This window comes from Drosophila guanche, unplaced genomic scaffold (assembly GCF_900245975.1).
Source record: "Drosophila guanche unplaced genomic scaffold, DGUA_6, whole genome shotgun sequence".
Lineage (NCBI taxonomy): Eukaryota > Metazoa > Arthropoda > Insecta > Diptera > Drosophilidae > Drosophila > Drosophila guanche.
In genome coordinates, this window is record NW_022995745.1 from 6,637,815 (window position 1) to 6,665,725 (window position 27,911).

The window sequence follows — 27,911 nt, forward strand, 5'->3', positions numbered from 1 at the left end:
TGTATCGAATGCGAACCAGTTTTCCGCTTCGCTGCAACTGACGCATAAATTGCGGCATATCCCGTTCCTGACTCAGTCGAAAACAGGACATGCCCCGCACACACTCTCTCCGTCTCTCTCCCTACAGAGTTTGCCCAATTTCCAGATGGTTTTCAACTTTTCCAACATTTGCTCGGGCCAAGTGGCCAAGGAGGGAATGGCTATTCAAATTGTTTGCCCTGGCAATATGGCACGGTGATTTTTCATTTTCTTCTTGGGCGTAATCGCTATAGGGATGTGAATGGAAATGAGAATGGGAATGGGGGAATACGACATGATCATAGATCAGTTTTATGGCGGTCTTTGGCAGCCGCTCCTCCAGCACCTGTTCCCCAATGCAGGTGCTGCTGCTGCTCCTTCCTCGCATTTTCCTCCTGACATTTACATAAGTGGCGCGTGGCCCCAGAAGCAACCTGCTGCTGCTGCTGCTGCTGCTGCTGCTGCTGCTGCTGGCTTTAGATCCTCGTAAAGTCGATAGCCCCGGGATCCTACCGCATGACAATGCTAAGTGGAGATCCCCCCTGTGCTTGGCATCTTCCTATCTCCGTGCTCGTCTGTCGTCGTCTCATCGACCCTCATCAAATGCGTCGATTTTAGTGTTTCCTTTCGCATTTTTCACGCTGCATTTTCCGGTGCTGCTGCTGCTGCTGCTGCTGTTCGGTTCGTTTTCCCTCTGCTGACCAGCGGGCAACCGGCAAACGGCAAACGGCAGACGGCAAGGGTTGTAAATGACCGCCTGCCAGGTCGTGTAGATTTTCTTCGTTTTTCTTTCGGGCAAGTTCAATATTTTCCCAAGACGCTGACGGCACGCGCTTTTCCTGGTCAGTGGACTGGCTGGTCAGCCATTGTTTCAACCCTTTGACAACTGTGTTGTGACAGCGGACAGCAAACAACGGACAACGGACAATGGACAGCCCACAACGGACTGCAGCTTTATGCTAATGCCTGGACCTTGATTCCGCCCAACAATTGAAGCATCAATCATGATACAAGCCGCGATATGACGGCCAGTCAAACCGAGTCTTGGCGATTACTTTACACATTTACTGGAAGAAATATAATAGCAGGAAGATAATTAATCCATTGTTTTGCCACAATAAAAGCTAAATAAATGCATTTGGGCTCTTCTAATTGTTTCTTATTTAAAGCTAAAGAATGTTTAGCTTGGTTTTAATAAAAGAATCATCAAAGCCAGCATAGAAATATGCGCTGATTGGCCTCCATTTAATATGTATCTCATCTCACAAGTAAGTTGAAGAAACCTTTATGCGTATTGTTGAACCACTATCGTTCTGGTTGTACCAGGTGACGAAGCTCCAAGGACACGGGCTGCAGTCCACCATCCACAATACCAGTTCCAGTGGCGACTGATCTATCAAGAGCGTTTGACAACTGCTTCGAATAGGGTAGGGATGAGATTCCCGTACATGTCCTGTTCCCGAATCGCTCAGTTTTGTGCCCAAAAACCAAAAAAAAAAGCAACAACAACAAGATATGTGTGTTTGTGTCGTATTCGTATTCGTATCCTTTCATTTGCATGTAACCCTTTTGGCTTGATGGCCGCCGCGGGGTTTCCACTCGGTCGTCACCAGCCATAGACTATACTTCTACTTCTCGGCGATCGTCGTCGTTCTCAACGTCCTTCTCCTTCTCCTTCTACTTTGCCTCATCCTCATCCTTCTCCTCATCCGATCCGCTCCGCTCCTCTTTGCTCGTCTCTTACTTGATTTTAATTTGATTTTTTTCTCTTCTCTTTCCAATATTTCGCTTGACATTTTCGTAGTTTTATTAAGAAAATTGTTTTTTTTTTCTTTTGTATTTTTCCTGTCGCTCCTTGGGTCCTGGCTTCTTCAATTAAATATGCAAATGTCCCGGATGATGCTGCAGAAATGTCAACAAGAAGCGATTTTCGTGTGATATATTTCCAAGTGGGACACTTGAAGTTGCGCTTAATTAACTAATTGCCTGCACGGCGTAATGGGACAGTGAACTTGATTTTTTTTTTTGTTGCCCAGCATATGAAATAGAAGCTGGGGCTGGAACTGGAACTGGAACTGAGACAGGCATTGGCATTGGGCATTCCTTGCAGCTGGAAGTGACATTCATAATTCTTGCTCGATGAAGTTTGAGAGTTACAGCTAAAATGTGGGATTTCTCGAGGGAACTAACTATGACTAGGAAATGCCTAAAAACTAATTAGAAAAGTGTGTAATGCTCTATTGTTTTACGGGATTATAAATTGAATGACTTACATACTTACAGTCCAGAAGCATAGGTTGAGCAGTTCTCAGTTAATTCTGGCTATGCAAAAATGAGATATTTGCTCAATTTTTGGAAGAACGAAGAATTGTTTTAATAATTTATAATGTGTAGCTTCATAGATATGCATATAGATTAAAGCTATTTAAAAATTCTTTTGACCTTACGGCAATGTAAAAGAGCAGTCTGAAAGATGAAGTTGCCTATAAAACATATCCCAAAGAATCTTTCCATTGGATTTGTGTCATTTTATGTGGAGCCGTACAATTACATTAATATTATTCTACATATAAAGGCAGGGCATAATGTTTTTATAATTTCACAAAAAAAAAAGAGAACAAAATCTAAGCATGAAATTGAAAGTTTCCAAGCCACTGAGCCGATTTCTCCAATTCAATCAGGGAACAGAGTGCGACCAGAAAAGTACGTATAAAAAATGTAAGGAGAAGGAAGGCAGGAAATTAAAGTAAAGAAATGGAATGGTACGGAAAGGAAAGGAAGGAAAAAAACGTAAACTAAATAATTACAAGGCCTGCCAGCCAGTGAGCCAACAACAAAAACACAACAACACTGAAAATCACTATAATAAGGAAACGGACAAATCCTTGACACCCATGGCAAAAGGACACCCTACATACATACATATGTACACATGTACGCATGTATGTGTGTATGTACGTCTGGTCGTGGCGTGAGTCCTTGGTCTTGGGTCCGAAAGAAACGAAACGAAATCGAAATTGAAATCCCAAAAAATGAAATGTAATTGCAGTTGCAACAACAGAGGAATAAAGAACAAAAAAAAAAAGAAAACTAGACCAAGACCTTGGTGTTTTTTAGGGCTGAGGGGTGAGCATGCCCCTACCCGCGATGTGGCAGGGGGCCAGAGCCTACCCCTTGCCTTTTGGGAGTGCCCCTTGGGAAAGTCTTTCGCTCTGGCGATGCTTTCTTTGCTTGATTAGATTTGATTTGTGTGTTTGTGGCATTTCACTTTCGCCATTCGCATTCCCATTCCCTGTCCTTGGCCCATTTCCGTATCCCATTCCCCAGATCTTATTCCCTTTTCAGTTCATGCTTCTGTGAGGTACATTTAATTTCTAAATTATCGACACGACCATGGCAATGGGCGTGGATTGGATTCAGAATTGGTATCGAGATCGGTTCCAGGATCCGGGATCCGTGTGCGAATTGGGCGGGTTGAAACGAGACGGGCCCCCCTTTGCGTGTTGCTGTTTTTGTTTTGATTAATCAAATTATAGAGAGCCATAGAGCTTTGCAGGAATAGCATATAGCAAATAGAGCAGGAGCAGGAGCAGGAGCAGGAGCTGCAGCAGCAACAGCCGCACTCCAGTTTCTCCCAAAAAACAAGAGAAAAAAAAAGAACATTGTACTCTGGAAGCATCTGCTAATGAGGCAATTTAAATGCTAATACTTTGCCCAACAAAATATCAAATTATAATCCAAATCTCACCGCCCCGATGCGTGTGCGCCCTGCCACTGCCACTGCCACTGCCATCGCTGCCAGAGGGGTTGGCTTTATAATTATGGAATATGAATATGAATTTAAATATGAATTTGAATTGTGAATTAGCTGGGAATTGGCTTTCGGCTTTTATGATTCAAATCGAAGCACTAATACGTTTCGCAAAACGAGCGACAGTTAAAAGGATGATCGGAAAATTCTAGGGTTATGCCACATCATCTCTGGCGATCTCAACTCTCGCTCTCCTGCTTCAGAAGTCCGTTAAGTTTGGTTTATTTTGTATTTTTTGTTTTGTTTTGGGTGGATTGTTTGCTGACAAACGAGAACAGACCTAAGCAAACAAAAGCTGCAGCACCACTTTATTACACCACCGTCACAGCAGCACCATCACTAAGCTGCTGGACCTGCTGGCCGCAGGATGACCGCATTGTGAGCGCGTGCTTGGGGTCAAAAAGGACATCCGCACGCATCTGCAGCTGACTTTCCCGAAAGGCAAACAATGAAACAGAACTCTCCTTTCTGTTTACCATTTAGCATTTTCCGCTGCCTGTCTGCTTTTTTAATAAATAAAACAAATAGTGGAAAACGGAAAGCGCGCTTTCATATTTTTGTCATCTGTTTGCTTTTCAATATTTTTCCAAAACGGCGCCGCGCACGCTCAGAGATGACAAACGATGTCGCTAAGCCGCGACAATATCAGGCTATTAGGGTAATAATTTGTGGGATTAGGAGTGGAAGTTGGACCCGAACTTGGACTTGGACTTGGGCTCGCGCACCTATAGCTACCCCCAGGAGACCCAGAGGCAGAGGTAGACGTAGACGTAGAGTGCATTCAAAGGCATCGAAAGTTGCATTTCCGCTGGTCCCAGCGGGTGCTACTGCTGCTACGGATCCTTGGCCCCTTGGTGCGAACTACTTGCGCTTGCGGTTTTGGGAAATTATTTCGAATTATGACATATTAAGATTTATATTTCAGCGCAAGGAGGGAAGGAGAGTGAGAGCTTGCCAAAAAAATCCTTGTGAGCGCGCACAGGAGGCGGCCGCAAAACGCAACGCGACGGCTCCTTGGGTTCCGTGCTCCTGCTCGGGTTTCATCCTTCTTCCTGCACAATGGGCGCTCTCCCGACTTACAGCTGTTCCTTGGAGGGACCTCGACCTCGACATCGACCTCGACTCGTGTATCATCCAGCGAGGCCGAAGCCATTATTATTTCATATTTTGATTTATTGTTTTGCTTATTGTTTTGCAATACATTCACAGCAGATTTTTTGGCAAATGCCGTTGCCGTTGCCGTTGCCATTGCCATTGCCTTGTTCTCATCCTTTTGTTCCACTTCTGGCTCCGGCTTTTGCGGTCTGCCTCCAGTTTTCGATTTTCGCCCAACAATTTATGCAAATTTTTCCCAACTGAAATTTCATTTTATTTCTGTGGAGACGTCTGTCACGGAATTCTTAATGGGTAACTTTGGATATGGAGCGTAGTCGCTGGGTATCCTGTTCTCCTAGAAAAACATGCCCAGTTCAGGGCATACTTTGCATTGTATCCAATTCCTTAAATGGAAAACTATATGTAGATATCTTAGTTAGATATTAAAAATAGATTCGAGACTAAGTTAATAAACAATAATAAAAGAAGAGCTTGAAGAAAAATAAATAAAAAGTGGAATGTGCCTCTTAAACAATTGACACCGAGAGTCTAGAAATTAGATTCGACGACTGCTCAGCTTCCTTTGGAGGCATTTTTTTCTCCCCTTTACTGTACTTTGGCACGCCTAAATGTCGTGAGAATGACAGGTGACGCGTGGCGAGTGCAGGGGTATGCGGAAATGAGTGAAAAAACCTTGGGAAGAAATATTGAGAAGAGAATTGGTGGTCCACAGCCGGATTTGAAACTCCAACCACACCCCAAATATCTATTGGATGGGTCGCCAGCACCTCAACGAGCTATGCCACGCCGACCTCGCGGTACTGTTGCAAACAGCACGCTGTAGTTCAAAGCGAATCACAATGGCACAAGTTCGATTGCCACTGAGGATAAACAGAAACAATGAAAATTTGTTTTTTTGTTGATTTATAGTTTTTCCCTTTTTATTTGTTTTACAGTATTTTGCCCATTAATTTCACAAATTTGCAATAATTATTCAAACGTATATTTCATAACATGGTAAAAATTGACAGTAAATTAACACTAGCGCCATCTGGTGGTCATTTTCATAGGGCTGCCAGACCGCATTTCAACTGTTATACGAGTTCCATATATAGAAAGAAAAACAAATGTAAATACATTTGTCACTGTAAAATGCATTTAATGCTATTCAGTGGCGCCTCCACTCGCATCTAAATAGAAGCTTTAGATATTTGGAACTCATTGAACAATTTACTTCTGACATCGCTAGGTGGCGCTTGTTGCGATTGTTAGGTAGACTAGAGATGAACATGCGTCGTGATTTCATCGTGCCACAAAACTCTGCACGTTTCGTTCGAAACCAAAAGCAAGAACTCGTTGATGAATTTCTGATCCTCTAACAGAAATAAGGATACCTCTAACTAATAAAGAAATTCTAATTCAAATCTAGCTTACAAGTAATTCGAAATCCAATGCGGTAGGGGTGAAAAGTAATCCCTTATATCCAGAGGATGCATTTATTTAAATCACACAATATAGTGCACAAACTCAACTACTTAGAACCAAAAAAACGCCACCGATTATTTTGTATATCATCCTTTTTATTTCATCTAACTTTCATATATTCGTAAGTATGTATTGTATGTTGTGGATTTGTTTTGTTTTCTTTCGTTCAATAATTACACAATTTGCAGTTTAATTATGTGGTTTCATCTTCTGGCTTCACAAAATGCCCAATAAAATGTTTTGGATTAAGAGTATGCAAAGGATAAACTAAGAACTGAAAGGAGGGTTCTCAAGCCGGAGTTAAAAGTTTGAGTGTTGCATGGATGGTCTCTCAGATCAGAGATTTAGGACTCGTATGTACAGAATGTCCGAGAATACTCGCTGGATTCACATATGCATACAACAGAAGATAACAGCGTTTATCTATGTGTTCTCTAACCTCTAATCTGTGGTACAAACAACACAAAGAAATATGGAGCAGGGCTTAAGGTTTCTTTGGGGATATGCCCCATTTAAAGTGGATATCCGCTGCATGGCGAAGAGGTTTGCTTATTTACAATTTTTACAGGAAGGAAGGAAGGATGCGATACAAAAAAAATGGTTATATTTTTAACTTAGTTTTCGATGATAAAAAAAAAGATCTTAAACGATAAAAAGCCTTGTTCAGAATCGATAACTAAATTAAATCACATTTAGCGTATTTTAGAAATTTTGCAAATCGCTGCGAATGGGTTCTGCGGTTCGTTCGTTCTTCAATAATTTAATACTTAAATATTTACACTCTCGAAAAAAAAGGACAAAAAAAAAATGCCATTGAATATGGTACTATAGTAGTATCTATGCATATACGATCGTACGATTAACTCGTATTTATGTATGGGTGCTTGCTTCTTAGGTCTATGAAAAAAAATGTTTTTGTTCCGTTTGATTTACGTTTAAGATTATGAATAATGTTATTAGATTATGCTTAGAAAAGGGTTCATTGCCACGCCCGGAGTCATCCGGGGCGTTCCCATTGCGCTTCGTTGTTCGTTGCTTAAGAATTAGAACAACACATCGATGTACATGTTTCATCTGGAGGAGCCGCCCGCGGCCTGCTCCTGCTTGACCTTCAGCAGGAGCTGCTCGTGCATGTGCACCTCGTCGTCGTGGTCGTCACAAATGTCGATCTCGCCATCGCCATCGACATCCCCGTCCGCATCGCCAGCAACCTCCATGTCGCCCTCGATTTCCGCATCGCAATCCTTGTCCATCTCCTCGTCCTCGTCCGGATCCTCCTCCGACTCGGCAACGGTCACGGCCGCGGAGGCGGCGGCTGCAGCGGCCGCATTCCTGGCATTGGCAGCGGCTGCCACAGCAGCAGCAGCGGCGGCAGCGGCCACGGCTGCCTCAGCATAGCCGGCGGGGCCGTGGTGGTGCATGTGCATGGCGTGCTGCACCGCCTGCTGTTGCTGGCGCTCCCGTTCGCGCTCGCGCTCGCGCTCTCTCTCCCTTTCCCGCTCGGCCAGATGCTGCTGCTGTTGTTGGTGGTGCTGCTGCTGTTGCTGTTGCAGCTGCTGCAGGTGGTGCAGGTGCTGCTGCTGGTTGTACGGGTGGTGCTGGTGCTGGCCCCCGGCGCCCGTGCCGGATGCTCCGGTCGGCTGTGCGTGGTGCGGCTGGGAGTGGGCGTGTGCGTGGTGGTGCTGCTGGGCCATGCCCGCGTGCATGGCAGCGGCAGCAGCGGCGGCGGCGGCTGCCTCCCCACCATGGTGGTGATGATGATGGTGATGATGGGCGGCAGCGGCTGCGGCGGCCGCCGCATTTGCAGCCGCGATGTGGGCTTGGGCCTGGGCGTGGGCGTGGGCATGGTGCTTGCTCGGCTTGCCCGTGGCGGGCGGCGGGGCGTCGAAGAGGAGCCGTGAGATGGAGAAGCTGGAGATGGGCGAGTTGTGGGTGCTGCCAGCCGAGTAGCTGGTGTTGGTGTCGTCCGAAGTGGGCGTCTCCCGGTCGCTCTCGTCGCTCTTCAGCAGTTCGGCGGCCTCCAGCGACTTCTTGTGCATCCCCAGCAGCCAGGGGGCCACCGACTCGTCCTCCTTAGCCGACTTGATGATTGTCTCCGGCAGCGGCAGCGAGTGGCGCACCATCGCCCCATATAGGCCGTACTCGGCCATCTTTGTGCTGTGGCCCCAGCACTTCTCTGTCTTGCGCCACTTGGCCCGGCGGTTCTGGTACCAGACCTGCAACACAAGGGGTGAAAAATGGATCAGTTGAAGGTTACTCATTCGGTTATGGGCTACAGGTTATAGGGGGAATGGATAATGCAACTCAATATGCAATTAAAAATGCACACATCTCGCCTCTGTCTGGGGAAATGGAGTGCAATCGGACACAGAAGTAGGTCAAAGGGATTGAATACGGGCGCCGAAAGCATAAAAAGCCAAGCTGCTACAGTCCATTCCATTCCATTCTTTCTGCCTGCCCGTAGCTCAATAATTACGTTTGTATAACTGCCCCCGAAATACGAATCCAGGAGTCGATGAAGAAATACAAATTTTAACACATTTTAATTAAACCCCAAAATAATGATGGAGTTTCAACACTTTTGGTAAAGTAGAGTAAAGTTTCGATTTCAGATTTTGAATAAAATGCGTTAAGAAATAAATGCAGAATACTCTTGTGGAAAAAATAAACTTTGCAGAGAAATTGCTCATATCTTTACGGAGCTTAGGAAATCTGACTAAAGAAATATGCAAATATACACAAGTGCAATTCTGCCTGCTAAAACAATATCCTGTCCTTTCACCAACAGAAAATAAACGAAATGTTCGCCGTTTGAGGCAATGGAATTGATTTCAAACTGTTTTGCCTTGGCCTATTTTTGCCCATTAGATTATCAGAAACACTGTAAGGATTATCCCTTACACGGTTGGTCCGCCCCGTGTACAGTCTACACAAAAACTGGTACCAAAAGCAACGGAGAGAGAGCGCGACTCGTGACAGGGTCACGACAAGGACAAAAGGCGTACGATTAGGGCGGCGGCACACGACACGACCAGCAAAGCGACCAAAAACTAATTAAATTAACGGTAGAACGAAAACTGGGTGGAGTTGGCATGCCTGCCGAGGATGGGGCTGAGGATGAGGATGAGGATGAGGCTGTGCCCGAGCAGACAGCACTTGTCACGCATCCGTCTTGCCCCTGCGCTTCCCATTTCAAGTACTTATTAGTGGCACAAGACAAGCCAAGCAAAAATGGTGCCAGCCGTAGCCGTGGCTGGGCCGTGGCCGTGTGCGGCAACATTAAACGGTCAATTTTCAATTTCACAGACAACTTGCACGGAAAGTGGTCTGTCCTTGTCTACTTATTTCCTTGTCCTCCCGGGGGACAACTTAATCTGCTGTTGTGAAAAGTTCAACTTCATTTTGGGCTCTGCTTTTCCCAGGGTTGCCCTGTGCTACTGCCACTGCCACTGCTCCTGCTGCTCCTGCTGCTCCTGCAACATGTGCCGCAATTCTCCAGGGACCATCAAATTGTGGAAATCACTTTAAATTTGTGCGCCACGCGGCCTCGTCCGGGTCCGGGTCCGCGTCCGCGTCCCCGTCTCCACGCACCACTTGGTGTGATGTCAACATTTGCATTTACAGTTGTTTGCCTTGTTTATTGTTGCACTTGCAACAACAGCAATAGCAACACCAACAGCAACAACAACAGCAACAAAAGCAAAGCAAAAACATGGCAAATTAAATCTGCTTGAGTTGACAACACTTAACACCCGCCACTTCCCCATCCCCATCCCCAGGGTGTTTTCTGTGTAAGAGGGAGACAGCTGGCGAAAGTGTTATCTATTTGAGAGACGGAGAGGGAGAGCGAGTGGGCGAGAGTCGGCGAGAGAGGGCAGGGTAGCGGCAGACTCAATCAGTGTTGCTAATGCGTTGATAAATGACTTTTTAAAATGCGCCTAGTTCTGAGAGTTTGCTGCTACTATTATGCCCTGGCAGAGAGTATCACTGCTGATGTGCATGATTCACAAATTGGAACAATGGATCTGGTTAGGGAATGACCATCATGCATATATGTAAGCTTTCCTTTCTATTTGTAGCTATGCTTCCACGGGGGAGTAGACGAAAAATGCTTAAAACCTGCGACACTGCGCTGCGAGAGACGAACGGGACAGAGAGTGAGGGAAAAAGTGGGGAGTGGGGAGAGTGGGAGAAAAATGCAAATAACAATTTGTTAAATGCTTTTGTTTCCAGCCATAACCTCTTTTGTTTAAATGTTAATTACATAATTATGCATAATCATTTTTAATTCCACTTTTTTTTTATCCACCTTCTTTGTGTTTGCGCGTTAATATTAACAGCTCATTAAAAGCGCAGGAGAAAAAGGAGTGAGAGGAGCGCAAAAGTGTATAATTAATGCAGCAACAGAATTATGCAAAACCAAAAAAAAAAACTATGATGCGAACAATTTGTTACATGACTCGATTGCGTGTAATCCTCATGTAGTTTCCACGAGAAAAACATTTTGAAACGTTTCTGGCAATCCTTCGAAAATCGCAATAAGGAACTTTTCAAAGGGGAATCTTAAGGAAAAATATCAAATTATTAGAATATTTGTATTGCTGTTCTATATTATTATTCCATGTATTCTAAGCAAATAATTACCTTTGCTTCATAAAATCTATAATTATTAAAAGGTTTTCAAGCGTAAAATCGAGATCGCTGCATCGTTATTTTTTAATGTTTCATTTAAATTTCAATGAATTCCCTTACGATAACACTTGATGTGTTTGCTCTCAATTTTATGGTATAATTTCCAAAGAGGGAAAGAAAGTGAGCGACTCAAGGATAACCGGAATTAATTGAACCGAGAGCTGTTTGTTAGCTATTTAAATGGGTGCTCCTGGTACTGCCTTATGGAGTATGATATTCATCTTATGACCACTGCCAGAACTTAAGCTTAGGGCTCAATGATGCTCGAGGTTCTAGCAGTAGGTTTTTTGCAAACTTTCTCAAGTGCAAGTGTAGCGATTCCCTCTGGAAGTTTCTTTTGTGCTTTTGCAGAATGTGGCAGTTTTTGTGCCATTTTTTTGGCAAATTGGAACAATCGGAACATGCGGTGGAGTGCAATTGGAATTGTGCATTTAATGCATTTGCCACACAAAAAAAGTGCACTTTTCATTGTCTTAATTCGATTGTTTTATGCACAAAGAGAGCCTTCGAGCAGCAGGTTGTCCCCAGCTCAGTCTTGAAATGGACAGCCGAATGCCCTTTTTTGCGGTTCGTTTGTGATTCCTTTTCTGCCGCCTTTTCAATGTTTTGTATGTACCGCATTCTCGCACTTAGGACATGAGCAATACCCTTGAAGAGCTATGTACACATTTCTCTTAAGGAAGCTGTGTTCTGAATTGGTTTAGAAATTTAAAGGCGTGAATTCTATACATTCTGCATTCCATCTGCCTCAAACCATTATACCCTCTTGCAAAGGGGTATACGGATACCATCTGCGCACAAAACCCCGCCAAGGAGGAGAAGGCAAAGCCAATTGCACAATTCGCAAAGACACATCGCAAGAAGTTGGAGCTTCTAGATTTGTCCTTGTTGCACTCGCCAAAAACTCACACAGGCGACATATCAGTCCGCATCGATCTCTAGTCCCGCATCTATTAACCAAAATATCCATTGGACTCTCTTAGAGCATTGTATGGCTCCGCTTGGTAGCCAATTTCAGTCAGTGATTGCCTTGGGGCCATGTGAAACGTTTCGCTAGCGACGCCTTTGTCGCCTGGTCGTTGACTTTTGACAGTAGCAACATTTTTGGCAGAGCAGCGCACCGACCGCTTTCCAAGCAGCCGTACAGAAGAGGTAGAGAGAGACAGAAGCAGAGAGCGAGCTTTGGTATTGGGTATGTGTGGAAGAGCAGGAGAGCCGAAAACATGTTTTTGCCAGCCATGTTTCTTTCTCTTTTTCTTCTTTGAGGCTTGTCTGGCACAGAAGCAGAGCACAGCGGAGCATGGACAGGGGCCCACGAGGGGGAGAGAATGCACAACACACACACATACAACACACAATGCACGACGAAACGCACACAAAATGGAATGCAATTAAAAACGGCAGGCAAAAAAACACACGCAGAAAACAATCAGCGGGTGTGGAGAAGGAGGGAAAGGTGGAAGCGAAGCGAAGGCAGCGCGAGAGAGCGAAAGAGAGAAAACTTTTAATGGTGGCTTCGATTTGTACACGAGTAGCCGGTCGTTCGTTGCCGTTGTTCTTGTCTCAACGAATTTGCATGGCTGCCGACGACAGGCCACAGCCGCAATCCTACTCCTCGCTCCTTCTCCTCCTCCACCATCGGGCATCATCTTTGTCCTCGTCCTCTTATCGTGGTGCTAATGATTGCCTCGCCTCGGCACCAAGAGACCTCAGACCGCCCGCCGCCCCGCCGACGACATTGCCTCGGCTCACCCATTGCTCTGCTTTTTTCAAGCTGTGAGCCGACTGCGCTGCTGCGCCATATTTGCACTTAATTGAAGTGTTTGTGAGTGTGTGCGTGAGAGAAAGAGATAGAGTGTGTGTGTGTGTGAGGAGAGTGCGAGAGTGAGTGCTTTTGAATTATTTTGTGCGTTTTACTGCTTCTACTTCCTTTTTTACTTTTCACTTTTCAGCCAATTGTGCTTGTTAATTTGATTTCTGCACATTAACACACACACTCACACACACGGGCACTCACGTACCCCACGAGATGCACTCACACACACACATACACACACAATACCCCTGGGCAAGCGCCATCTTGCGGCTTCTGAAGTGCATATTGAAATAGCGGGAGTTATGCAACAACTGGAAGGAAGGCAGCTCAAAATGGTTGATGATCGAAGGGCAAAAGCTCTATTTATTACAAATCGTATCGCAGGATAGATTAATGTCAGCAATTTGCGTATCTAAGTGGATGTAGAACAGCTCTCAAAAAATGTTTTTTATAACCAATTCAACGACTCTATTCCACGTTCATCTCATTTGGAGTGTTTGTTCTTATATTTCTGCTTTTCCCTTTTGGTGTTTCTGCTTTTATTTCTATCGTTTCGAACAATTATGCGTTTGTTTCTCTTCAATTAAATTATTTACATAATTGAATCTTTTTCCAAGCCATTGCCTGGAAATCTGGAATAGTTTATCAACTTAACTTAGCAAGATCTACAATAAGATCAGCCTGCAATCGATAGGATCAAGGGATGTTAATGTTTTGAGGACACATCCCTAAAAAATGTTAAATTCGTTTAAAACTGTCTTCAAAGTTAAGTTTTTTCAACCAAAGAATGAGATCCAACATCTCTAAGAAAGAAATTGTGTGTCATTTTGTGTGGAAATAGGTGTAGTTCCGACTCTGGCTGCAGTTTTCTCTTTGACTGTCGATCGCTTTGTTTTAGTTGCCGACCCGCCTTCCAATTTGTAAATTTTGCAATTGTTATGCTCTCGTCTCGTCTCGTGCTCCTCGCATTTTTTTTTGAGTGTCGGCGAGTGCCGCTTGCCACGTTTTCTTACTTCATTTCCACATTTGTGTTTTCGTTTTTTTGTTTTTGGTTTTTTTTTTGTTTCTGTTTCTGTTGCAATTGCATTGTGTGCACTCGTAATTATGTAATCAGCGGAGGCCTCATTATGGCGGCCCCACAAGTGCGGCAACACTTGCCAAGTGGGCAGGTCTCTCCATTCTCACACCGAAGCAGAGTCCCATTCCCATTGCGGCACCCGTAATCCCCCATCCTGCCACAAATCGAAGCTTTCAATGAATCTTTACGAGCGCACCCATAAAAGTTCTCCCCCGTCAAACGGTTATAAATCCTCTCAACCACCAGGGGCCCATTAAAGTCAGAGAATCCACAATCAGACGACGGACTGCAAGGCTACGTGACTCCAAAACGAAGCCCAGCCCCCCGCCCTACCCGACTGGAGAGCTTGATTTCACATTAGGGGATACATATGTACCATATACATCAAAGGAATTCTAGGAGGCTAGAGGAGGCTCCGCTGCAGCGGAGGTTAAGCTTTAAATTGTCCACAGATCGCATGTTGTACGAGTCTATGACTTAAAGGTTTCCGACTCTTACCTGTATACGATCCTCGGCGAGGCCGGTTTTCATGGAGAGCAGCTCTCGGGCACTCACATCCGGATAGTGGGCATCCTTGAATGCCTTCTCCAGCTCCTCCAGCTGGCTGCTGGTAAAGATGGTGCGGCCGTGTCGGCGTTTGTTCTTCTTTTTGCCACCGGGTCCGGTGCCCCCGGGTCCTACCAGGACATCGCCGCCATGGCCGGCCAGAAGACTATTGGGATTGCCGCCAGCTCCTCCGGCCGCACCCAGGAAGGCGGCTGCGTCTGCATGATGGGCGGCATGGGCATGCAAGTGGGGGTGGCCGTGATGTGCGGAGTGGACGTGGTGGGCATGGTGAGCGGCAGCAGCAGCAGCGGCATGGTGATGGGCCGCAGCGGCAGCGGCTGCCGCATGCTGATGGGCCGCCAAGGCGGCATGGTGATGGGCAGGGCCACCGCCGCCACTGGCGGGCGAGGAGCGACTGCCTGAGGATGCCACAGCAGCCGAAGCAGAGGCGCTGGCCAGGGCCGATCCAGAGCCGCCTGATCCTGCAGAGTTGCCACGGGCGGCCTCCCCACCAGGTCCATTGCTGCTGGGCGGTGAGCCTAGATGTCCGTTGCTGTTGCCGCTGCTGCCATTGCCCGGGGCGGAGCCCGAGCCTGCACTGCCGCCAGTCTTGCTGGGCGACTGCTCATCTCCGCTGGCGGTGGCCAGGCTGCTGGCGTACTCCTGACCACGTGCGGCCGCATGTTCTGCAAGGAAAGGAGAGAGACAAGAGGGGAGGATTAGTTGAGTGGCATTCCTGGCGCTTGCACTACACATGTCGTTGTCGTTGTCGATGTTGAGGCATGTCTGCCCTGCCACAAATCCCATTTCCATTTCCCTTTGAGCGGAGGACAATGGCAATGCCGCCGCAGACCTAGGACCGAGGACACAGCACCCAGGAGATATTCGAGCCGAATCCTTTTTGCACTCCAACACTCCTGCACTCCCGATTCAATGCCCTGTGATTCCCTGATTTTTCGCACACGATAACCGTGTCAGGCGGCAGCAGCTGGAAAATTGTTCCATGCCCCATGACCGACTCTCATTCAACATTCAACTCATTCGTGCAGATTTTGACAAGTTGCCTGGATTTGTATTCAAATGTCAGCCAGCGAAGGGTTAAGCGCATGTTGTCCTCCTTCTCTTTCCTTCTGCTTTCATGGCATTCCCAGAAAATGGAAATGGAAATGGAAATGGGAAAGAGAAAGAGAACAGCCACCACACAGCCAAATATTTTCTTTTGGCAGACAGGAAAGGAAAACGAAAAGGAGGAGACGCATACGGAGACGCTGAAAGGAGGTCTCGGCTTCGGCGTCGGCTTCGGCTTTGTTTTGACAATTAGGGTGTTAGGGTGTTAAGTGGTTTAGCCCTTTTTTCTACCCCCGTCTCAAATTAAACGGGAATCGGCTTAGGCGTGTCGCAAAGGGCGTTCTATTGTGATCGCCGGCAGCACAAGGCCTCCGATCCACATTGATGATGATGGTGACGATTGTGCGCGTCTCACTTTTCTTTCCATGGCCAAAATCGGTTTCCGGCCACAAACTTATCGGGCTGACCAAATTATCTATGATTATCCCTGCCAGTTGTTCGGTTAATGGGATGCTAGGAATTCCTTTAATAAGCATTGATCTCTCATAAAGAAACAATTTTGGTTTCAATTTAAGGACGTTTAAGAGCCAGAGATATTTTATTGATGTATGTCTCTTCGTGTAGAGGTTAAAGCAATTATTAAGATTAGATAATAATTCTGGATACACTGAACAAAGACTTTCCACAAGTGATTCGATGGATAGATCTACAGGTAAGAGTACCTAGACCTAGACACCACTTCATTCCCAATTAGCATAATTGCATAATTCTGTTGAACAACTTATTGGCTTATAATGGAAACGATCTATCGCCTAGTTCCTGCACTCTTCAACATTTACAGATTATACTAGCAAAACTGTTCAACTTTCCATTAAATTAGGCAACCAGCAATGAACAAACCACTGCCTAGAAACCACTCATATTTGCACACATACTCATCCGAGAGCATTCTTTCGATGGTATCTACATATATTTTTATGTGTTGTGTGTTCTGTGAGAGGCTGTTATTGCCTGGCCACTTTGGCGGCATAATTAGACACACATCAGTTAACAATTAGCCGGGGAGTGAGGAGCGACAGCTGACCAATGTCCATCCCAACCCACACACAACGAGCGAGCTCTGGGCTAAAATGCTTTATAAACACTACCAGAGCATACTTATAAATAGCAATAATGATGAACAGTAAATTGTATACTGTACATATGTATATATACTTTCTATAGATGCGAGCGAGTGGTTAGCCACTTTGGCCAGCTATCGATGTCGTCTCCCATCCATTCGACGTCTCCCATCGTTCAGCGCTCGACTCGGTTCATCAACTAATTTGATTTGGTCCGGCCCAGTCCGGTCTGGTCGCTGGGTCAGTCAATCGGAGCGGTGCCTGGCAGTTGCTTGATTCTCTGTCATGCGATATGTTGTGGCCAACAGCAGCCTCCGCCACCGCCTCCGCCTCCGCCTTCGTATACCCTCTGCACTCGGCCTTTCCCATATCCATTTTCAGCCAGTTTTCCCCGCTCGTTTTCCGCCTAAATTAATTTGATATGTATTGTACATACACATAGTTCTGCTTTGGCCCGGGGTCTGTCTGCTCCTCAAGTGAAATAAATACGTGCATTGGCCTCCTGCCCATCCACTGCTTTGTGTCCTGCCTTTGTCCTGGGCCACTTCGGTAGCTCCTTTGTTCATTGCTTAATTGTTCAATTAAGCAATATTTTGATCGAATGGCTTTTGTTTTGTGCGGCATTCCATGAATTTCATTAACTGCCAATCGAAGCGGTCACGATATTAATATGCCAATTTATCGCTGCGGCTAATGGCTTTGGCCAGGCAGGCTCTTCCACATTTCCATAAAGCTATCTATCGTGCAGAGAGTTTGCAGAGATCGATTCTACTCGATAGTTTTCTATTCTTAAATCCCAAGCAAGAAAAGACTCCTCTCGTTCTGTTCGAACTCCATCCGGAGTGACTGATTTATAGGTTCTGTTCTGTTGCAGACCCAGTGATAAATGGCAACCCAACCCAATCCCCTCTCCACTACCCATCCTTTGCATCTAAGTATTCCCCACTCCGAGCACCTCCTCCATCCAGAGACGAAATGTAAAATTACCAATAAAGTCAAATTGAAATTGCCAGACATATTAATAAAAGCCCACCACCAACCACTTGGCATGGATCTCTGTGTCTGTGTCTCTGTGTGTGGTGGGTGGGTAGGGGCTGTTCTGGATGTTCTAGCATTGCGTAGAGATGAGGATGGGCCACTGGGGTGCCACCAGCACTAGAACGATGAAGCTTACGCGAGGCCAGAAACCCTAGGCAACCAACCAGCCAGTGAGCCGAGCCCTCCCCATGCCATCTACAATTTCATCTCTCTCTTCCTTTTCTTTTTTTACTTTTCTCTTAATTTTATTTTCGCTGAATACCTTGAGGGGGTGGGTGGTGGTGGTGTTAGTGCCACTGGCTGTGGCCGGAGTGCTACTGGCAAAAAGAAGAACATTTCTGTTGACAGGAAATACACTCGAAATTGGCAATTTTGCATTTACGTTAATAATACTCGAGCGTATTTACTACTTACGCTAGCACCATGAAGGGGGGTGGTGGTGATGGAGGAGGAACTGTGCGGCTGGGATGCTTTTGGGTTGTCTAGGCAAAATGGGGCCACACGATGGTAGGAGCAGTGTGGGGTTTCTATGGGTGGTCCTGGCAACTTTTTGCCAAATGAAAAGCGTATTTATTTGCGCTAAGGCAAGGCAACATTTTGCCCTGAGTTGGCAGCTCTCCCAGCCATGGTGTGGGTGGCCAGAGGCATGGGGTGGATTGTGTCTGGCGCGGGTGGGAGCTAAGTATAGCCGAGCCAATATGACGCGCAATTATTTGTAATGGAGACGTAAATAAGTTGAAGAAGCAAAGTGGCAAAAGAAAAATGGCAAGAGGCAAGAGGCAAGCGGCAAGCGGCAGGCAGCGTACCTCCTGAGTGGGTGGCTCGGGTGTGGGTGTGGGTGTGGGTGGTTATCGGGAGGTGTCCTCAGATGATGGGATGGTTGGGTGGTGGTTAAGTTGTTAGTTGTTATACAATCTACAGTCTTGCGTTTTTCTTCGTCTTTTTATTTTCTGGCTTTCTGGCTTTCTGGCTGCTGCTGCTTTAGCTGTTGTTCTTGTTGTTGTTGTTTGGGGGTTGCTTTTCGGGATATGTCTCCCAAATTGTGGGTGGTGGTTGTGTTTGCCCGTGTTGGGGGTGAGTGAGTGAGTGAGGAGGGGACGCCCCGCAGTTAGCTCGTTAACTCGATTTGCGCTCGCATTTCCCTTTGTTGCTGTTCTTGTTCCCTGCCTCCCTGGCTGCTGCTGCTCCTGCTCCCTGGTTCAACATTGAAATAAATACGAAAAGGCGGAGAGCAGTCCCGTTGTTTTTCCAAAATGGCTGACTGCCGCTGCCCCCCCCCCCCCCCCACTCGTGTGGGTGTGTGTGTGTGTGCGAGAGAGCGGGACGGTTAGACAGTTTTTGGGAAAATTAAAAACTTTCTTCTCTTTGGCAACTTTAAAACGTTTTTTGGTGGGGAAACATTTAAGATTCACAGCGAAATGGGGGAATGGGGGAATGGGGGAGTTGCTACGTTTTGCATGTGACTGAAGTACACAATCCGAAAAGATCTTTAGATCTGCTATGACGACGGCACGTTCCTAGAGCCTGATCCTTCCTGTTTGTATCTACAGGAGTAAAAGTGGTAGCAGCAGGACCCAAAGCAACAATCAGACAATAAAAACCTTGCTCAAAAGGAGAGAGAGAAACGGAGGCAGGTGTGGGAGGTTGTGTCACAGTAGAGGAGCTTGCCTTGGGCTTTCCTCTGCCCCCTTCCGGACGCGGGTGGAGCGGGGTTTTGTGTTACGCTTATTTTCCAATTTCACTTTTTGTTGGCTGAAGATTTTCCTGCCATTGATTTTCCCAGCTGTGCTTAAATTTGCTTATTCGCCAGCTCCACTTCCCCCACAGTCACTCAACCACTTGACTCATTGTTGCTGCCACTACCACTGCCTCATCCACTGGGACTGGGACTGGGTCTGTCGCTGGCACTGGGACTGGCACTGGCACTGGCACTGGCACTGCTGTAGCTGTAGTTGCTGTGTTTGTAAAAAGCAAAACGACTCTGCTGTGTGTTGTATTTCCATTTTGAAGCAGATTTCCTATGCTTTTCGTGTACTTTTTCAGAGGGTAATACGAATTTAACAAGATGTTTGCAATCCAACTGAAATTTCTGAGCTAAAAATTGAGTTTTAATAAGGATAAGATCGATGCATCGACTCGCGATAAAGAAGTCATGTATCCTCTTTCAAAGAAACACCTGACAAATATTTAAACATTGAAAACAAAACAATATCAGCTACATGTGTGTTGCTGCTTCATGGTATACGATGAATATTTAAAGTGTATCAAAGGAGTCGCTTTTCGATGTAAGAGTTTTTCCTCTTGTTTGTTGGTATCTTTGTTATTTTCGTTGTTATACGATGTTTCTTCGAGCCATTCAACCATTTTGCTTGCGATTTCTGCAATTGCTAGTAGAAGAGAGCCACAGGGGAAAAGAAGAAGTGGCGGCAGGCTGGCAGGCAGACAGAGAGAGAGAGAGAGAGAAAAAGCGAGAGCGGAGAGAGTGCAGTGAAGCTTAAATGAAATAATTGGGTAGTTAGTGCGATTTCGTTGTTGTCAAAAGCCGCCTTTTTGAACGAAACGCTTCAGTCTCTCTCACTCACTCGCTCTGACGTCTTCCGCCTCTAATTTATTTATATGCCCTGCACTCGAGTGAGAGGTGCCTTGTTACCTTCTCCCGTTTCGCGTGCTGCTGCTGCTGCTGCTTTTTCTCTATAATTAGACATTATTTCGCGTTCAATTGCGTTTTGTAGTTGCCCTGCGGTGCTGTGGGGCTGTGCGGCTGTTAGCGGTACCTAGGTGGCTATTAGCTAATGAAATTCAGCCAGCGATGGGCGCTCCTCGATTACACTCACGCTATGGGGGCGATAATTAAGTGCAAGTGCTATCGATTTCTGGTAAAAATCGACGATTCATTATACATTTCTTGGAGTAAGGGAAAATATAGATTGAATATATGCATCTATGAGTATATCTGGCATATCTGTGTGCATATGCCATAGACTTTTTATTGCCTTTGCATCGATTTCGAGTTTATTTTGTACCCCGTTTTATTTTATTTCTCATTGGACCATCTCTTACACTCATTTATCGAATGGCCATCAATAACTGCTTCTTTATTTTGTCCCTGCCGCCACTGAATTATCGATAAAATTCAGTGTGCTGTCCAGGAATGCCACTAAAGGCCTTATTCCATGTACCCTCGCCCCCACACTCATACAACGAATCAGAAACCAAGCGAAATGGTATGTTTTACTTTTGTAAAATTCATTGGGCCATAAAACTCTGTACTCGCCTGGACTCCCCCACAGTCCCCTAAAACACACACACACACCCACACCCACTCGTACATATGTATGCCGTGGCGCCTCTAAAATGGACAGACGGAGGGACGGTCGGTCGGTTGGTCGAAATGTTGTTCCATTTAAATGGGCAACTAACTCGTAACCAGAAAACGGTTGCAACCTACAACCCTTTTGTGGTCTGTCCATTTCGGTTGGCAGCAACGTTTTACAACACTGTAAATGCTGTGCGGAAATAGCGGTAAATATAAAAGGGCGAAGTGAGCGAAAGCGAGAGAGAGACAGTCATGTGTATGTGTATGTGTGTGCTCAAATATTTATTAACCCATCAACACATGCGGAAGTTTTCGTTTTTCCGGCCGTTTCGTTACACTTACGTACACAGAGACACGACGACACTCATCGCACGTTTCACAGCCGAAAAGCTTCAGACCCACCCACCGCACAACAGCACAGACCCTCCTCCTCTTCCTTTAGTCTTGGGATGTGTGTTTGTGTGTGTGTTTTTTGGTGGTAACAAATTCGTGTAGCGTTGCAAATTGCTGTCAACAGGGAAATTAATAAAAAGTCAAACGCCTTTTAGAGGCAACAACACCCACACTCGCACCACTCCTTCCTCCTGCGGAATTGCATGGAACTGGCATGGGTTCTTAGCGTTAAGATCGGCAAATAAAACAGGACTCTTTTCGTAGGATGTGGGGTGTGGGACAAGGTCTAACTGTTGGGTTCTTTGCGTGGCCGTAAAATGGATTAACACGTTTAATATTCAATTTGGGCACGCAGCCCCCTTCGCAAAACGCCGCAATGTTAGTGCAGAATGAGTGTTTGCGAGTGCAAAATGCGAATGCGAGTGCGAGTGCGAGTAGTGAATCTATGAGTGCAAAATAAGTGTGTGAGTGGTGAGTGCATGTTTTGAGTGGCGCCCGGGGGACAGCTACCAGCGCCTAGACAAGAATTCTCTGCTGTGGACCTCGTGATTCGATTAATGGCAAATTTTGAGTGGCAACATTTGTTGTCAGGGTAATTGCTTCAAGGGAAATGAAATGGAATTCGCAACATTTCCGCCAACAGATTGGCACTGCCGCATTGAGTAACCGCTAAAGGAAGAATCACAAGAGGATTCCGCCGAGGCAATGAGGATTGTCATTAGTTATGCAAATGAATGGATTTATTGGCCTGGCATTTACCCACAGCCTTGTATTCTAATAAATCTGTTAGCCCCCCCCATTCACAGCATCGTTATTGCCCTGCTCCATCCACGGGTTTTCTTTTGGGAATTTTCCAATGCAAACAACAAAAAAACATAAAAAGCAAAGCTCTTGTCCATCATGTCGTCACGCTGTCCAATGCACTTTCCCGATTTGTGTGTTTGCCCAGCGGCTTAACTGCAAAATCATGCAGAAAACGTTCAAGCTGGGGATTGGGGCTTTTAGAGGGGAGCTTGAGAGGAGCTTGAGTCGCATTAACTGACGAACAAAGCCACTTAATGGTCCAAGGGCTAGGCCTGAGGACTATGGGCAAAACACTGACTAGCCTTGTGGCTCTGTGGTCCTCTGCCCACGGCATCAACAGGGAGAGAGAGAGAGAGTGAGCGAGGGACAAAGCAGGCTGGAAAATCTGTGCAAGTTGTTTACACGCCGCGCACTCGAGTGCTTCCTAGAAAATGACGAAGACCCCGGCGACTATTGCGAGTGCAACTGCAGTCTGTAGTCTGAAGTGGCTGACTGCATTTTGTGGATGATCATGCAGCCAGGCAGCAGTCGGGCCAAGGCAATTGGTGGGCCAAGGCAGCTGGTAAAAGTCTCAGAGCTCGCAGCTCCTTTCAATGCCTGCCACTTGTTGTCATCAATTTCTGTGTTGGTTACCTCTTCTTCTCATGCTGTTTATCCAGACTCTAGACTTCAGACTCCCTCCATCTCATCCATCTCTCAGATGCACAGCTAGTGCCCGAGGCAGGTTGAATGCCACTTGCTGCTTCGGCTGCACTTCGTTGGAAATGTACAAGATATATTTTGGGAAAATTATCTACCAATTTTATTTAGCTGTTACTTCTGTATTTGTTTTCGTTTCGTTTCGGTTGTTTGCCTTTCGGAGGAGAGTTTTCTAATTTTTTCCCGAAAACCGAACTTGTAGTTTTCCAATTAAAAAATTATTATGAAAATAATAGGTATGGGGATCTCATTTTCATTTTCTTCCCCTGCCAAACACTCTCTCCCTCGCTCACACTCTCTCTGTGAGGATTGTGATCGTGTTTTGGGTTGTTCTTTTCCGCTCTTTTGGCCTACTCATTGTCACATAATTAACACTTGATATAGCAATTGGTCGGGCAGCAATTTGCTTTCCACTTTGGTTTTGTTTCCCTCACTTTTTGTAGAGTTTTTGTGGGTATTTTGGTTTTTGGGAAAATGTGCGCAAAACTATCGAATTACCTTTTGTATGGCAACAAAACGAGGTAGGCCCCCAGGAGCACCAGAGAGGCAGGAAATGTGCACGGGAGTTATTTCGGAAGTGCGGCGGCCCCCCCTCCATACCACAATAATATCGCAAAAACATCTTTGTCCTTCACTCTAGAGTCTGGATTCTAGATTCCTATCGCTGATGCTGCTGCTGCACTTTTTAGAGGTTTCTATTTTCATTGACGTGTTCACAAATTTCCTTTTTTGGCTTCGAAAATTGGTGCGATCCGTTTTCAGCCAGTGAACACGCGTGTGGCAGCGACAAGGGAATGGGTCTAAGAATGTAAAGCAAATCTTTCAGGTGAATATGTGATTTCCCTACACTCATTAGGATGTTCCCAAGCAATTATCTGACTTATTTAGTTAATTTTGTCAACTTTTGAATGAATTGCAGGCAAGGCACTGCTCTCCCAATTAGAGCCAACAATTTGTGGGCAATTATTTGCCATTAAGTCCAATCCACTGGCACTTTGGATTGCCCATGACTCAGGGACTGGGACTGGGAACAATGGCCCACAAGTGAGGTGCTGAGAAGAGAGATAAAGACGGGAAAGACCACTTCGTTGGCCACTTCGAAATGTGTGGAAATGTGTGCTGAAGAAAAAACATAGTTTGTGGGCATTACATAAACACCAATAAAAGAGCAGCCACATCAGCAGATGACAGCGATACGAATCGAGGGATCTATATATGTAGGAACACACACAAACATGTGTACATGTGTACATGAGTATCCCAAAGGATCTGCGCACTTGCATGACTTTCGAGTAAACATTTATTAGAAGAAGAAACGAAGCCCTAGAGCAGCAGGCGGAGTTCTCCTCGATGGCCACTCAAATTAAGGATAACAACGTGCAAAAGCAGCATCAGCACAGGAGCACACAGGCATCCCGGCAAAGTAGCAATTTTCCCGTAGCCAACATAAAGGAATAGAAAAGAAATTGAAAGGATGCTGATGCTGATGCTGGTGCTACTGCTACTGCGGTTAACCACTCGAGTCGATTTATTTTGTACACAATTTGCTTCGAAAACTAACGCCCCGTGTCCTGTGCCTGTGTCCTGGCGCTGGGCAGAAGAAACCAGAAAAGGACGTTGTCGTCCGTCTGTTGCCTTTTTTACAGCTCAACCAGGCCAAAAGGGGCCCCGAGGCCCTCCAACTGTTGTTGTGCAAACAATGTGCGAGCGGACGCGGACGCTGACACGGAGACGGAGACGGAGACGAACGGACCCTCGGCAAATAGACCAGGATGGTCATGGGCATGACTAACAAGAACTAGAAGGAAGAATAAGAATAACGCCAGGGCCAACAACCAGCAGAAGAATACGACAAGCAATAAGTGCCAGCAGATGAAGGAAAAAATGCAGAAGTGGCTGGAAAAACAGCTCCCGGAAAGGTCAACAGTGAAAGCAGGCACAGAAACCACACAACGGAACAACAAATAAACAGATGTAAAGTGTGAAAATTTAACAAATTAAGTGCGTGTAACTCTCAGATACATTTGTATCTCGTATCTCGTTCTTCGCACCTTTGCCCCGTAGGTGAGAAGGCCTACATGTGTACCTTCTCGAGGGTGTGAGAGTGGGATAGTTAGATAAACACGAACTAGCACGCCACACACCGTTGGCCAGAAAGGGATGGCGTTGAAAATTCTAGCCAGGGGCGTGGCCATCTGCCCCATGACGCGGCATAAACGGAGGAGAAGCAAACCAGATCTACATTAGGGTAGATCTTGTCACGAAATCAGATGGAAATTGTGTGATCTATAAGACAAAGAAATTTTGTGCTACGTTTGCGTTATCTTAATATCACAATGAAGTACCTGACATAAAATACCAGAATATGATGGCAAAAACTTAATACTGGACTATACGAAAATATCCCAGAACTAGAAAAAAGCATTTCACAAATTGCGCAAAGTTCGGAATTCTGTTTAATGCAATAAAAAACGAATGCTAAAATAAATGTTTATCAGAGTGTCGTTTTTTTATAGCACCAATAGGAATTTTTATGGCAAATCTCAAGCGGAATGATCTTATCAGAACTGCATCAATGAAGCTTTAATGCAATTTCGCAAAAGAAAATAATTTTTCGGGGTTGAAAAAAAAGATCCGTTTATGGATCAACGTCAGAATAATAAATGTATATTCCTCATAATTGGCGTATGCCAATGATATGTACACACTTCCACTTTTAAGTCCACGAAACGAAGATTCGTGTGTTCAAGTTTCATAAATTTTAATGCTTCTTTTAAGAGAGGCATTCTCAGGGGATATCCAAACATGTGTACACCACGGCCTTAAATATTACAGAGTATTACATTTTTCTATTGACATTATTATCAATATATTAAACTAAACTGGGGTCGAATGTGGTATTGATAAGTGTACATTTTCCAGTAAAATATTGAAATTTTGAGCCCATAAGAGAAGTAAAGTCTAAAGAGCGATTTAAAATTGCCTGAAATGAGTTCAACGGACTGCCCCATGGCTTTCGCATTTCAATGGTTGATGAGACGGGTCCTTTATGCACGATCCCTATCCCTATCCCCTATACCGAGATGGAGGAGCGTTCTTCTGCTTGTCGCTAATTTGAATGGAAATTATGCGCTTAATTAGCGATACACTCACACGGATACGAATACGGTGGGGGATACGGGGTTGCGGGACATGGATTGAAGTGTGTGCGAGATTTCACACTTTGCTGACATGGAATGCTGCCTCTTCTTTCCCCTCCCCCAAACCTTAACCATCTGCATGTGGCTGTGTCTGTGTGTGTTTTGTATTAATAAGCTTTGTTGAGCGTTGCCACTCGTGCTTAATTTACCGTTCCATTGTTTCAATGCTCAGCCCTGCCTGCCAACCCCTTTTTACCCTTTGAGCTTATTAGTCCACGGACCTACGCGTCGACACAGGAGGGCAGTCGTCCGCCCGTTGGTCCGTCCGTCCGGGCTGCCACTTGGCTGCACCCGTTCAAAGCCCAGGGAGGACTCTGATGCAACAGCATGGTACAGGTTACACATGCACACAAATATACAGATAGATGCTCATGTGTATGGGATGCCCCGTAATTAGCCGTGCAACAGATCTCAGTCAGACTCACTCACCTGCGAATTGGGCTCCAAAATGCTGCTGGAAGTGGCCCCGGAACTCGTGCGGCGTACTGAAGCCGGGCGGCAGGAAGCCTCGAAGATAGGCCGCCGCCGCCAGCGTGGTCATGTGGTGGTGGTGGGCCGCCGCCGCATTGGAGGGATCCGCGGCGGCAGCATAGCCAGCGGCCGCGTAAAAGTTGGCCGGATTGAAGACGGGCAGCTGGCAGTGGGCGGCGGCGGCGGCTGCCGCAGCTGCAGCGGCCGACAGTCGTGTCACGTCTGGGGAGAGGGAGCGCGAATCCCGCACGGCCGCCTCCTGGGAGATCTGCTGCTGTTGCAGTTGTTGCTGTTGCAGCTGCTGCTGCTGCAGTCCAGAGGCGCCTGAGGCGGCGCTGGCTGGTGTGTTGGCATTGCGGGGCGGCGGTGTGGCGGCCGGGGATAGTGGCGCCTCTGTGGAGCTGGGCGTGGCTGCTGCAGCGGCCACCTGCTGGTGCTGTTGTTGTTGCTGTTGCTGCTGCTGGTAGGCGGCTGCACCAACGCCAAGGCCAAGGATCTCCTGGATGGCAAAGGGGGTACGCATTTTGGTGGCCTGCATTTTGCCGACGGCTTTTCTCTTTGTCTCTCTTTTTGGTCACACTTTTTCGGCAACTGTTCTGGAGAGGGGGAGAGTAGGGTCTTATTGCACTCGTAGAACGGTCATTGCCGGCACAGTTAAAAGTTACAGTTAGGACACAATAAAAAACAATATGCTAATATGCACGATCACTCGAACGAGAGCAAGAAAAACACGCACTTATTATCGAATGGTAACTTAAGCGATGGACAACGGTTTTCACTCTTAAGCTTTTAATTCGATTCGGCTCGGGAATGCTGAACTGTAAACTGTAAATGGTGAACGGTGAACGGCTCTATGTGTTACGCTGCCTTCTTGCGTGTCTCTTTGGCTCTTTGCTGCTTGTTGTTTTTGTGTGTGTGAGAGATGAACCGTTCGTTGCGAACAGCGTGCGAAAACGAACTGAAACCATAGCGAGCGCTGCACGCGAGCAAAAGCGTCGTCGCTGTCTCTCTGCCGCTGTCACTGCCCGCGCCAGCTGCGACGCCAACGACAACGCCAACGCGTGGAGTGGAGTGGGATATTTCCGATCCGTTTGTCGTTTGCCGTCGCTCGGTGGTTGCTCAGCTCAGATGCCGCGCGCGACGACACCTTGGCGCAGCTTCAACTGTCGACTGTGTCGCTGCTTCTGCTGCTGCTGCGCTGCTGCCAGCGCTCTGGCTACGCCATCTTTGCGAGCAAACGGGATGGCACCACTACGCCAT

The 27,911-nt window shown here is 46.2% G+C and overlaps 1 protein-coding gene across 1 annotated transcript; it reads right to left on the reverse strand.

Moving 5' to 3' along the window:
• Positions 1 to 6,492: 6,492 nt before the first annotated feature.
• LOC117581269 (homeobox protein B-H2) lies at positions 6,493 to 27,792 on the reverse strand. Its single transcript, XM_034268280.1, has 3 exons — positions 26,610 to 27,792; positions 14,494 to 15,227; positions 6,493 to 8,625 (listed from the first exon to the last, which is right to left on the reverse strand). The coding sequence occupies exons 1-3, from the start codon at positions 27,187 to 27,189 to the stop codon at positions 7,480 to 7,482; spliced, it is 2,460 nt and encodes an 819-aa protein (XP_034124171.1). The 5' UTR covers positions 27,190 to 27,792; the 3' UTR covers positions 6,493 to 7,479.
• Positions 27,793 to 27,911: the final 119 nt, after the last annotated feature.